Here is a 13,769-nt window from a genome sequence, read left to right as displayed (position 1 = left end):
GTTAGATTGTGTGACAAAGAAAATGTCCTCCTCCCACTCACTGCATGATGGTCTCAATAATTGAGTCTGAAATATTGAATTTAAAAAATATTTATTTTAATGATATTTGAATCTAAAATACAGTAAGGAAACTCTAAGTATATTCTCTATATTTGGGAAAATTGCCTTAAAACTTAAAGAAATTATGAATATTGAAAATATATTTCAGCTATTTCTTAGATATTTCAAGTTCAGATGTTGTTAAAAATAAATATCTTTTGATTTTAATATTTTAACATTAAATATTGAAGCTACCATGCAGTGACTGAGATAGGTTGACTGAGGTGGTCTAGAAAAAATTGAAACATAATCAGTATCTGAAAGGTCATCCATCTGTTTAAAATCAATAAATATCCAAACAGAGGCTTCCTAGTTAATGTACACTTGAATCAAGTTCTGATTCTTCATGCTTCTTCCCTTTTCCATTCTTGACAGGAGATAACTTGAAAGAAATCAATGTAAATTGACATATAATGATAAAAATCATACTTTTAGAGTATCACCAGCCTTCCATTTGTCATATCTTTCAGCTGCTGCAGGGTTGAGTACTATATACCAGTTCTCAGGGGCTCTCTGAGAATATTTCAAGCCTCCAACTGGTGTGCTTTTCTTTGAGAGCCCTTTGGTTATACTTTTATAAAACAACTCTGTTGGTTCTAATAAATCTTCTTCCAGAATGGGTATCCACCCAGAGTCTACAACAAAGAAATCATCAGTGGTGAACTTGAAACCCTTTACTTTGTGATGGGCTTATACTAAAACAAGCAGGCTTTCAAGCACACATTGCATGACTTCAGTGTGGGGAGTCAGAGGAGGAAAGGAGACACCATGTTGTACATTCTGCCAAAAGTAGAGCTTATGTGGAAGAAGATGTATTTTTTTGTCCCATTTTCTCTTTTGACCTGAACAAAGACCTTTGCAAGTATGCCTTGACCTTCTACTGCAAGCTTGCAAAACTTGTCCTTCTCAGAATTATAGAGATAATGAGTAGGTGAATAGCCCATTTTAAGAGCATTTTTGTTTAGCAATGATATGGTGACTGGCAATCTCAATTTTGGAGCAGCTCCTGTCAAAGAGTACATTCACCAAATAAGAGAAGGTCAGTGAACATTTCTACCTTTTGCTTTGGCCTTCTTGATGCTTTCATCAATCAAAAGGGTGTTTGGGATGGACATGATGACTTTCAGAATAGTGTTGGACTACTTTAAGCAGGTGAATTCCTGAAATCGTTGGAATGGGCAGTGGTGCCATCTGACAGGCTAACAAAACCAATAAGATTTATCATGTTGGGCATATGGATAAGACTTACAGGATGACACCACTCTATTTTTCTTCAATAAATGTCTTGCATGTGGTGATGCAGCTTCTATAAAAGAATATTGGCTTGGAAGAGGTGAAAGTGCAAAAGACATACTTTTCTTTGATGTAAGCACCATGCATAATTTACAAGTTGTCAAGGTCAGGGTCTCAGTCCCTAAGTTCCTCAATGTAGCAGGCCCATCTATGTGCAAACATGCCTTCATTTGAAACTTTTTCTTTCCTGGCTAAAACTTGTATGGATCACCATTGGCTTTGCAATTTTTGCAATGCTAGGTATTTTCAATAATCAGAACTATCATCTAGTGCAAAGGTAAGATTAACCAGATTGACTGGGTCTGAAATATGTCAGTACCTGCCAGCACATTATATTGTTGAATACTCATTAGCATTTCCTAGAAGCATTGATCAGAAATGTAAAGTTGAAAGGTCACTCATGTTCAGAGCATCCAGCATCTCCATGGCAGATAAAGGAAGCCATCTGCTAGGCATATATAAATGGAATGAACTTAAAAAGGTACTCCAAGCACCCTTGTCTGCCAGAGACTCTCTGTCTTAGAATTTTTAAGATATTCTGGATGGATAAACTTCCATTGACGACTGGAAAAACAGTTCACCAAAGACACAATCAATCACTTGGTAAAACTTACTAAGCACAAAGTTCCCAGATGGACACTTTATAAAGATGGTAAAGGCAGGCAGACTGTAGAGTGATATTTTGCTCAATTTCATAATCAGTCTCTTTGTGGGTTGAACACCTATGTGGGAAAAAGACATTACTGAATTGCAAGGCTGAGTTTGCTAAGCATGCATAAAGAGACTTTAAGGTCATGGCTGTGAGCAGTCTGTGAGAGTGATAAAAGTCTTAAATTTCATCAACTGAACATTGTAAAAATACTCAAAAGAGGCTTTACCCATGAAGAGCAGAAGCATGCCAACACAGCAAGACAAGAGGACACAAGTCTCTGCTTGAGAACTGGAAGTGTTTTCACTCATGAAAGTTTGGTGGTCTCTGTAATGAAAGTGTGCTTTATATACTGGCTTTCACACATTGTCATACCATCTTAAAATGGTGAATTAATTATAGGTAAAGACTACATTGCTGGGCCCAAATTCAACAAGTTTTTCAGCCAGAATAAAAAAATTTCATCTTTTGGGGAAAGATATTCTTGGCCTGGTGAACATTTTCACTTCATATAAAAAGATGCTGATATTTTCTATCCAAAATTGTAATGAGTGTCATGGATATTCCAGAAAATCTTGTCCAATGATACAGGGCCATTCATTGTGTCAGAATAACAGGACTCTAATGATAAGACAACTGTCAGTGTCTATGCATGTTTCCATTTCACATCATGGAGAAAAACACAAATAAGAGATATTCCATGATTTTTCCAGATTTATGTCTGATCTTGGCTGGAACAATAAGCAATTTTTAGGTATCCACATTTATACCTGTTTCTCATCAAAATACCCAATCAACACTTTCTGCTTGGTGAGTTGTTGTAAATTATCTTTTCATTCCATTGACTATGGTGAAGTACCAGATAAAAGAATTTTGCCAAGACTGAAAGAGCTTTGGCTGATGGAGGGCAATGTAAATGATACCATTCTGTGTGAAGAACTCCAGAAAGTTTTCAATAGGTCAAAGTATACCTTAGGGTATGTTGAAGTTCTTACCTGGAGGATCCATTAATGGTGTCTTTTCAGCCTTTCCAGCTTTAGAAGAATGAGAAAAAGGCTGGGATTCCTCAGTACATAGCAGCAAAAGCATACTGTTGAGACTGTCTTGGAACATTTGGATAAAATGCAGAAGCAATTCCCCAAGGCAGGTTATTTCAAAATGAAGAAAATCTAAGAATTAACCACAATGTGCAAGTTTTGAGGTGAGTCTTTAAATTCTTCTAATGGTACAATTCTTAATAAAAGAGATAGAGATGTAATCAAGGAATAAGTGTATTTAAAGGAACCCTTGCATGCATCCCAAAGAATTTGAAAGGGAATTGTTAGAAAAGTTTTTTATTGTGCTGGTGTTAATGACCTCTGGTGTGTTGATCAATATTACAATTTCACTAAGTATCTTATCTTATCACCTCCATCGTAATCCTGCTATGCTAATATTCTGGTCTTGATCGCATCGCACCATGCTGGTACCACATGTTTTTCACACCACTACAGACTCTTGTACTATATTTAGAATGACCCAAACTGTATATAAGTAGCTTGACTGCAGGTCTTAAACCTCAGTCTTGAACTAAAGTTTATTCACCTGATAACTTGGCTAGAACTCACTCTCATATACTAAGTGTGCATGCTCCCTGAGAATGAATCTGTGAGCAACTAATACATGCCTGACCAAAGTGCAAGTCACATGTAGTTGTTTGATCTTGTTTGCCCAATTAGTCGCTAACAATCAACATAACAAGTGGAAATATCACTTTAGCCTCTGCCTTCACAGTGGTATAGACCCTTTCACTGGCATCCTAAAATGGATGCAAGTCTGGTGGAACAATTCAAATCCCATCTTAATCTGTTTGTACTACCTGGATGTAGTGGAACACACCAGGCATAGGTTTTTAAACCTTTCTGCAAGGTGTCACTATCTTATTCTTGTCCAGACAGTCCTGTTTTTACACAAAGTGATATGGGCAATGAGAATGGTAACCTAGCCAGGGTGCATAGCTTCTTGTGCCAATGGGCTGACAAGAACTTGGACAATACCTTGCAGCACCATTGGATGGCAGAGAAGAAAAACATTCCTTCAGAAATCATATGGAGTGTGTTTCATACTCACTTTAGCTTTGGCTACGAAGGAATCTTTCAGTTTGGCATTGAGCAAGGCTGGTATGACCTGAAGGTGCCTCTGGAAGCATACATCTCTTCTCTTTAACAGCTTCAAATCCAACTGGACTCAGCTGATTTTATAGATTGATATTCTGTTTTCTTTTTATCCCTTGGTTCCAACAAGAACTTGACTTATATGTGATCAAAAACAACATGACAAAGAAAAGATGAAATTGCAAGGTGGCAAGACCAAATGGAGTCTCTTTACTCATTGAATAAGCTCCTGAGTGATTTGGGGCTCAGGGTTTCAAGGTACCTACAAGCATCTATCATTTTTCCAAATTTAACATTTCTTCATAGGTTGCTTTCATCCCAGAATCTATACAATCTGCAAGACAAATTTATGCCTCATCTGATCACCCCATGCTGCAGCTTGTCCCTAACTCATTTATGCAGTGGGCTGAAGTATTTATGGAGAAACTCGGCCATCCAGAAGTAACCTGAAAATGCATCTAGAATGTATACCTTGCATTGCTGGATAAATTTCATAAATGGCACATCATTTCTATGAGAGCATATAAAGCAGAAGAAACTGACAAGAATCAAGAAGGTCCACAAGAAGTGGTTGGGCAAGGTTAGAATCTTTCAACTCAGACAATAAGTAATCTGATAAACTTCAATCAGACCAAGCTACAATACCTGATATTCTGGACTTGAACAGTGACAGTGAACTTGATGATGCCAATGTGGAAGATGTCAAAGCTGATGAAGAAGATGCAGAAATTTTGGGTGAGGCACCTGTTATAGAGATGTCCATCCTAGAATTCTTACAGTATATGTCATGAATGATGTTATATTTTGTTTTACTCAGGCATATGAGACTACATTTAGGTGGTTGTGGAAGGCAATGAAGGCCATGAGCCAGTTCATCTTTTGAATTCTATTCTGGGATGTCACAGGATGGCACTCATATTAGCCACCAGTCCAACAAACAAGATCTAACTCGAGCCACCGCAAAGTGGATAACTCTGATCATTGTTGTAGAAGGGACAAGGGGTGGGTGAAGACAACTAGTCATGCAGCAAGGAGATATGACTGGGTAGATTAAACCTTAGCTGTAGCTGGGGGTTAGGCCAGCGTAGGCTTCTGCTTAAATACATGATGTATGCTAATAATAGTACTGTGTGAATGAGAACTTGTAAGTCCAGCTGCTGAGTAAGTGGTGAAGAGTAAGCATGCATAATCATATATACATAAGAAAAGAAAAGAAAAGAATAAACCATGACATTACCCCCCTCCTTAAGACTCGTTCGTCCCGAATGAGCTACTAGGACTAGAGACCCCACTATTATTGGATGCTGTAGATTCGGTGTATAAGGTATAGTTATCATCTTGTTCCTCATCCGAGTCCCAGTTTTCGTGAACTCTTTGTAGGTTTTCTACGTCAACTTCCTTGTCTTCAATTCTTTCAAGTGACAACTGTGAAGAAAGAGGGACAGAGGTATAGGACCGTGAGTTAGTGTTTTGATGGTTGGGGTGATCTGGATATGAGCATTGTGAGGATGGAACGGTGATAATTTTGCAAGTAGTGCTTGGGCTGTGAGGTTCGACTAACCCATCTGGGATTTTATCGTCTTTGCTGACCAATTTACCATCTGCGTCTTTTATCCAATGGATTTTATGGATTCTCGCTTCATAATCATTGACTGACTCTTCTGCGTTGGCCATGTTGGAACATTTGACCCATGAATTCTCCTCCAGAGGATACCCCTTCCACTTTACCAAGTACTCAGTTATTTCCCAACGGTTTCTCCCCCGTCCTACTATTCTATCCTGTCGTTTCATGATCTCCTCAATCTCATATTCCTCCTCATCATCAATGAGTTTCTGGCAGTGGCCTTTCTGGCCGTGGTTGAATTGAAAACTCTGGTGCTGTGTAGGGGGTAAGTAGTGACTCGTTGAAGCAGTTGTGAATCTTCCACTTTGGTGGTAATTTCAATTCATATGCAGATGCCCCCTTTTTGGCAACAATTTTGAACAGGCCTATGCGATGATCACCCAATTTGTTGGTTGGTCATGGAAGATGGAGGTTGGTGGTGTCCAGCCACACTTGGTCTCCTGGTTTATACTCAATTGCAGGGCTGCGATGCTTATCATACACCCTTTTCATCACCTCCGCCGCTTTTTCCAACACACATTTCACCCCTTCCTGAACCTCTTGAATTCCTTTTACTAATTCATCTGCAGCCGGCACCATGCCTGTTGAGTGTGCAGTTGTGATTACCTCTCCATCCCGTCCAAAGATAACCTTGTAAGGTGAGTAGCCTGTGGACGAGTGTTGGCTGGTTATTATGAGTAAATGCCACTAGGGGTAGCCAATCACTCCAGTCATCCTGTCTCAAGTTAACAAACATTTTTAGGTACTTCTCAACCTCCTGGTTGACCCGTTTGGTCTGCCTATTGGTCTGAGGGTGGTACACCATAGATGGATTGCCTTCCACCTTGAGCAATGTGTAGAACCCTTTCATAAACTTGGACACGAACACGGACCCCCTGTCCGATATTACTTTCTTCGGCATCACTCCATATGGCACATAGATGTGGTCTCAGAGGATTTTCACAAAATCCATGGAGGTTAATCCTTTGGTGCAAGCGATTGGTATGATAGCTTTGGAGAACCTATTGACTATGACTAGAATGGAATTGTGGCCATTAGAGTCCAGTAACTTGGTGATCATGTCAACAGATATGTGGGTCCACGGGCTCTGAGGTATTTCATTAGGATGTAGGGGTGCTCTCTTGGGTTGATGATCGGCCTTAGTCTGCTGGCAAGTTTCGCACCCTTTTATGTATGCCTCCATGTCTCTTCTCATCCTAGGCCACCAATAGTCTCAGAGAATGAGTTCTTTGGTCTTTTCGATACCAGGGTGTCCAGCAGTAACATGATCATGCTTGGTGGCAATTATTCCTCCATGTAATTGGTGGTCCTATGGAACGTAGATACGTCTGTCATATGTCAGGAGGTCACAGTCTTGCGTTATACCCTTTTTGTGGTTCAGGGGGTCTGAAATGCCCCTGTCTCATTTATGCAGGTTGTGGGTCGCTAGCTTGATCCTCTCGTGCAGGTCCTCTGTGGTAGGCATCACCAAGGCTCGGAAATGCTTGGCCTTTAATACGGTTACATCACAGGTTGTCGCCCTTTCCCTGATCATGGTCTGCCCATCAGGAGAGGAGGTCGGCTTTGCAGTTTTGCACCCCAAGTTTGTGATGTAAGGTGAAATGGTATTCGGCCAACTCGGTGACCCACCTCGCCTGCCACCTGTTCAGCTTCTGTGGCTTGCAGAAATACTGGAGGTTAGAATGGTCTGTCCAGATCTCGAAGTCCTCCCTCACTCCCATCAGGTATTGTCGCCACTCCTCCAGTGCGATCATTATTGCGAGCAACTCCTTGTCATATATTTCATAGTTGCGTTCTGTAATTGATAACGATTTCGACAGGAATGCCATCAGCCTCCATTTATCTTCCTGTAGTTGTGACAACACCGCCCCAACTGCCCCTTCACTTGAGTCTGCTTCCACTCTGAACTTTCCATGATCCAAGAGGATCGCCAAAACTACATCTTCCTTGAATAACTCTTTGAGCTTTTTGAAGGCCGTCTGTTGCACCTTTCCCCAAGTCCAGTCCATTTTTCCCATGAGCATGGTTAAGGGCTTCACATGCTTGCTATAGTCATGGATGAACCACCAATAAAAGTTGCAGAAACCTAAGAACAATTGGAGCTCCTGCTTCTTCTGAGGTGTCAGCCAATCCAATAACCCAGCTATCTTGATGGGGTCCATTCTGATCTTCATCAGGGAAAAACCTGTGCACTACGTTTAGCTACGTTGAATATGTAGCCCAGATACCCTCGTAGCACACCCCCCCCTTACGTACCACTATGTAGCTCAGTCAAAATTGTATGTACCCACTAGTAGCGCCCAGTAGCACCTACCATTAGTTAGGTATCAGTACCGTAGCATTATGATACTGTAATGATATCACAACAGTTCTTCGCTGTACTAGTATGATAAAGATATAATCACGCAGTATGAGAGAGGTGAGATTAGATATATATCATCAAAATTCATATTTCACAGCAATTAGTTTATCATTCATCCAGGATCTCCATCTGGTTCTCCTCGTCATCTTCATCAGGTTCATCTTCACTATCCATTTCTCCAGTCCTACCATCGAGATCTGCCTTGGCCCGATTTTCTTCCTCTTCATCGTTGAGATATCCTGTCACTTTCTCCTTCGCTTTTGCACCAGAATTAGACCTACATATATGCAGAATGAGTATGATGTGCAACACCAATTTCATGAAGATGTCACCTAGCGCAATCATGCCAGCGTCTGCGAATGTTCTCTGTGACCTTCATGTTATCTTCGCACCATTTCTTGACATCTGCCAGATGAGCGAGATAGCGTGGGCATTGGATATCCTCATCCAGAGGTCTTGGTACATATTTACCGCTAGACCATTCTTCAATACAGTTCTCGAGCTAAAGGATATCAATCAGGTGTCATTAGGAGTGCAAAAAGGTAATCAAACACACAATAGTCATGACTAGTGCCAAGGATTCTGGTTTAATCAGGTCATAGTCATCCGAGTACCTGATTCTGGGGGCCTTTTGATTCTTGAACCAGCACACACATATCGCACGAAAGATAATCTTGTTTTCAAATTGTCTGAACTTCTCCTCTGGTTTCTGACATCACACTGAGCTAGTATTAAATGAGAACAGTGAAACAAACAGACCTTGAAGGAGAATGCACTGCCAGTTGAGAGCATAACGTAGAGATTCTTGTTTGTTTGTTGAATTTTCTTTTTGTCGGAGACCTGGAAGCCATACATTGGGGAGACCATAGGTTGGATCCGATCCCGAACATTGCCACAAGCTCTTGCGCCTTGTTTTTTAATCTGTCGTGCAGCTGTCAGCAAAGTGAACAAGACGACAGTAGTCACATACCATGGACTGAAGAGCAGCAGTCAGTTCAAACTCTTTCCCGACATTCTCACACACATCAGCCCACAGAGAATGAACAATTTCAGCTTGCTTTGTATCGTCAGGGTATGCGTCAACTGTAAAAATCTTGTTCTCATAGCGCTGGAGGACCTCATGGATCACACTCTTTGCAGTACCACTATAGTCCCGAAGATTGAGACCTTTCTCACCACGTGCAATGGTACAAGTTCGCTTGGAGTCCGATTTGGTGTCATTGGGACCTAGGCTTCGCTGGCACTTGCTATGATGAGAAGAGGATGCCGAATTCTCTGGAGGGTCATTACGAGGTGGAACAGAAGAACTTTTTTGTGCTAGATCCGAGTCTGGAAGCGGCAGCAATGGAATATCAGGCAGTGGAGGTGAATCTGGCACAGTGAGAGCAGAAGGCGAAGGTGCACAGGAACCTGAATGAGCTGAGTGACTGAGCTGTGGACGCCGGCTCTCCCACCGACGCCCAGTTGCAAGGTCAATTCGAGGGGGGGAAGATGAATGTTGCAACAGCTCAGTTGTGGGCTTGCAAGTTGAACCTTGTTTGCGAAGGTTTTTAGGTGGTTCATTTTGTATCGTTCCTTTGCTTCAAATCTGTTAAAGAACTCTGAAACTGTTCAAGCATAATAGTAACAACTCATACCAATGATGAGAAGAGGGTGCTTGGCTCTTCATTTTCCTCGTCTTCACTCTCTGGAGGCTCACGGCCATTGTGCAAGAGGCGATATTCCTCATCAGCATGCTCCTGGAGATCTTCTGGAGAAAGCAGTCAGATCTAGCTGAAAAAAATGCATAGGAGAGAAAGGATCACGGTTTGTTCGCATGGCTAGCACACTGGTGGTAGCAAGCTTTTGGTTCTTCTTCTTCAAGGCCACATTTTCTCTTTCGAGCTTTTTCATGTATTGCTCTTGACAGTTTTTATCTGTAAGATGTCTGTGAGTATGTTTAATAAACACTCGTGAAGTGGCACACCCATTTCCAACTGCTTCGTGCTCACAATTCTTTGATGAGGCACTCTAACTTCATCATCAGACTCAGAGGTGACAGTGTTTCTGCAAGCCATGGGACAAGGATGGTGGTGGTGCAAGGAAGAAAGCTATGATTGAAAATGTTTGTTGAAAAACAATAAAATAACGTGATCAACAAGACTCACCTTACCACGTTTCCACTTGCCTGATATATTTCTTGCACTGCACCAATGGCCCCCACACATTATCATTGCCCATTCTGCAGATCTTCAACGTGTTCGTTGCAAGGCATGAAGTCTCATTATGCCCTGACACCATGTGGAAAACAGCTGGATGACAAGTTTAGGGGTCAAGCATCGGTGGCAAAAAAACAAAAGCACATACACGTTGCAACAGAATCATCAGCAATGGCAGTCCCATCTTCCAGTCCTGGTCCATCAGATAGAACAGACATCCCCAATATAGAGTCACAAGCCTTCCCAGAGCCATCTGACTCATTCGAACCTCCACCCTCTCGCCCCTCAAAAAAAACCAGAGTCGAGGACGTTCCAGATGAAGACGATGATGAAGCGGGATCAGTGCAATGGATAGACGACTTCCCATTTCCAGCCGGTGATCCCATCGTGTGGTGTGGTACTCAGGAGACACCGTTTCAGATGTACCGTCGAGAGAAGCTGGCACGAGGAGAGGATATGTGGCAGCCCTTTGAAAGTCACAAAGAATGGGAGCTTGCCTGTTGGCTCGTTCGTTCAGGGATCAGCCAGAAAGAAATCGACAACTTCTTGAAGTTGGCAAGTGTAAGTGACTCTTGTGCATGCTAGTACCAGAAGGGAGTCCTGATTTTGCTTTTCAGATTAAGGAAGACGTTGCACCGGCTTTCGATACAAAACGCAAATTATTCCAGACTATTGATAAACTGCCAACGGGTCCAGAATGGGAGTGTGAGATCTTCAAGATAGTTGGCGATGAAGTGGATGAAAAGGGGAACAACCGCACAGAGGAAGTGGAACTATGGAAAAGAGACCCGGTTGCATGTGTTCGTGAGCTCGTCGGTGACCCTCGGTTTATAAATTGCATACGCTATGCACCAGAACGCATTTACAAGGATTCAAATGGTACCTCGCGAGTATACAGCGAGATGGCAATGGCAGATTGGTGGTGGGAAATACAGGTGAGCTCTATAATCTACTAATTAGCATGTGACATTGAGACTAATATATGCAGAAACTCTTACCTCAGGGTGTTACAATTGCACCAATAATACTGGCCTCCAATAAGACCCAGCTTTCCCGCTTCAGTGGCGACAAGCAGGCCTGGCCTGTATACCTGACAATCGGCAATATCGACAAAGATATGAGACGAAAACCATCAGAACATGCGACCGTGTTGATAGGCTATCTCCCTGTCAGCAAGCTTGAGTGCTTCTCCAAAAAATGACGAGCTATCAAATCATACCAGCTGTTCCATACATGCATGCGATCACTACTCCAACCCTTAGTCAAAGCTGGAAAGGATGGTGTCGAGATGCTGTGTGCCAATGGCAAGACCCAACTCATCTATCCACTTCTGGCTGCATATGTCACCGACTATCCAGAGCAATGCCTCGTAGGTTGCTGCATGGAGAATCGATGTCCAAAGTGCACATCACCTGCAAAGAAAATGGGCGATCCTGTCTGCTTGGTAATGTGTGATCCAGAGAGCATTATCCAAAGCCTGAAAGATGCATCCGCAGGGTTGAAGTCGCAAGAATATGCCGACTGGGGACTTTGACCTGTGAATCCCTTCTGGATAGACTTACCGCACTGCAATATATTCGAATGTTTCACCCCAGATATCCTCCACCAGCTGCATAAGGGCATATTCAAGGACCATCTCGTAAAATGGACAACGTCTACAATCAATGTGGAGGATGGAAGAAAGCCAGAGGATGAGATTGATGGTCGATTCAAAGCCATGACACGACATCCAAGTCTTCGGCATTTCAAAAAGGGTATATCATTAGTGACACAGTGGACTGGGAATGAGTACAAGAATATGGAAAAGATCTTTCTGTCTGTCATCGCAGGATCAGCATCCTGGGAGGTCACAGTCTGCGTCCGTGCAGTTCTAGACTTCATTTACTATGCCCACTTTGAAGAGCATACAGATAAGAGTCTGGACAAGCTTGAAGAAGCATGGCATACCTTCCATCGACACAAAAATATCTTTATCAATCTCAACGCTCGCAATGACTTTAATATCCCGAAAGTCCATTCCACTATGCACTATGCAGCAATGATACGGTCTCGAGGAACGGCAGATGGATTCAATACAGAGGTGTCAGAGCGGTTGCATATCAATTACGCAAAGGTTGCATATAATGCATCCAACAAGAAGGGATACATTAGGCAGATGATGAAGTGGCTGATGCAAAGAGAGGCTGTGGAGAGATTTCAGAGATTTCTCCAGTGGGCAATTGACAACTACGCTGAGCCAGAAGAAGACAAGGAAGATGAGGATGAGGATGAGGATGATGACGGTCAACAAGCAGGCATTGTTCCCACGACATTTGATGGAACCGAGTCTGGCCACTTGACATCTGGTCACCCTTCTGCCATCACAGACAACAATGCAAATGCGGATGAGGAATCCAGCACATCCAAACCATCTTCAGAGTATGGTGAATGCCAGTATTCCATTGCAAAGTCTCCATCATACACCAATGTTGATATTCTCTCTCTCAAAAAACGGTTTGGCGCCACGAAATTTGTATATGCACTGGAAGCTTTTCTTCGATGGCATTTTGGTAAAGTACCACCGGATTTTTGGATGTCAGAGCCAGCAACATATAGTGTATACAAACGCTTCTGTATCTTCATCCCACCGATTCCCGAGGTCTCAAAATCAATTACTATGGTGTTAGCCACTAACTCTATCGACTTAGATCGTGTTAGGATCGCTACTCGCACTTTGGTAGTCGATACTCTAACAGGCCAAAGGCGATGAAAGTCGATGGGACAAGTAGTCACGAAGAACGGAGTTCGATATTAGGTAGATTAAACCTTAGCCGAAGCTGGGGTTCAGACCAGCTGAGGCTCTACTTAAATACACGTGAGTATTCTAAAAATACTAATGCGCAGTCAGTCTGTGATGATCGCGCGTCACGTAATCCGGCTGACTAAAGAAAGGAAAAGAAAAGAAAAGGAAAGAAAAAGAAAAAGAAAAGAATAACCGTAACATTACCCCCTCCTTAAGACTCATTCGTCCCGAATGAGAATATGTCTCCTTCCTTCCACACAAGCGAATTGAGGGGCTCCCTTCTGCTTTAAAACAGGATCGATTGGACCTCCGCTACCCCGAAAAGAGTCACTGCGTTGGGTTCGGCCTCTGACCCTCTCTCCCCCTGGACTCAGGTTCCTATAAATCCTGAGCCACCATGCGCCGGTTAAGCCTCAATTGTCTGTCGGGATCCGCGATCCCTAAGGGTTCAATGCTCGTAATTGAGCGGTGGAAATCCCCTTCTACACCGTGAAAATGATGCCTTTAGGCGTCGCTTGTCTGGCTAGATTCTTCTCTGCCGCTTGAAGACGAATGTGTTGTTTCGGAGTGGGAAGACCAGGTATCGTCGTCTGTGTCTTCATCGCTATC

At 42.5% G+C, this 13,769-nt stretch overlaps 4 protein-coding genes across 4 annotated transcripts; 2 read left to right on the top strand and 2 right to left on the bottom strand.

Moving 5' to 3' along the window:
- Positions 1–277: 277 nt before the first annotated feature.
- Positions 278–1,214, bottom strand: EV420DRAFT_1477274 (uncharacterized protein; the record flags this gene model as incomplete). The annotated part of the gene is made up of 6 exons (XM_060469404.1): positions 278–328; positions 422–481; positions 529–734; positions 822–879; positions 942–1,105; positions 1,157–1,214. 6 exons carry the CDS (start codon positions 1,212–1,214, stop codon positions 278–280), a joined length of 597 nt encoding a protein of 198 aa, XP_060334183.1.
- Positions 1,215–3,364: 2,150 nt separating this feature from the next.
- EV420DRAFT_1265351 (uncharacterized protein) lies at positions 3,365–4,246 on the top strand (the record flags this gene model as incomplete). The annotated part of the gene is made up of 3 exons (XM_060467268.1): positions 3,365–3,404; positions 3,760–3,928; positions 3,979–4,246. Coding segments are annotated over 3 exons (477 nt in total), but the record flags the coding sequence as incomplete, so codon positions are not given.
- A 4,042-nt stretch (positions 4,247–8,288) lies between these two features.
- EV420DRAFT_1639791 (uncharacterized protein) lies at positions 8,289–10,237 on the bottom strand (the record flags this gene model as incomplete). The annotated part of the gene is made up of 8 exons (XM_060477021.1): positions 8,289–8,457; positions 8,513–8,682; positions 8,737–8,889; positions 8,940–9,101; positions 9,151–9,699; positions 9,818–9,930; positions 9,986–10,096; positions 10,147–10,237. The coding sequence occupies 8 exons, from the start codon at positions 10,235–10,237 to the stop codon at positions 8,289–8,291; spliced, it is 1,518 nt and encodes a 505-aa protein (XP_060334181.1).
- A 312-nt stretch (positions 10,238–10,549) lies between these two features.
- On the top strand, positions 10,550–13,127 carry EV420DRAFT_1639790 (uncharacterized protein; the record flags this gene model as incomplete). Its single annotated transcript, XM_060477020.1, has 5 exons — positions 10,550–10,939; positions 10,996–11,313; positions 11,367–11,546; positions 11,601–11,747; positions 11,988–13,127. The coding sequence occupies 5 exons, from the start codon at positions 10,550–10,552 to the stop codon at positions 13,125–13,127; spliced, it is 2,175 nt and encodes a 724-aa protein (XP_060334180.1).
- Positions 13,128–13,769: the final 642 nt, after the last annotated feature.

The sequence above is a fragment of the Desarmillaria tabescens genome (assembly GCF_030435595.1).
Source record: "Desarmillaria tabescens strain CCBAS 213 chromosome Unknown EV420scaffold_9, whole genome shotgun sequence".
NCBI classification, from domain to species: domain Eukaryota; kingdom Fungi; phylum Basidiomycota; class Agaricomycetes; order Agaricales; family Physalacriaceae; genus Desarmillaria; species Desarmillaria tabescens.
The sequence above is the reverse complement of the archived record's forward strand: the minus strand, read 5'-3'. Positions and strand labels throughout refer to the sequence as shown.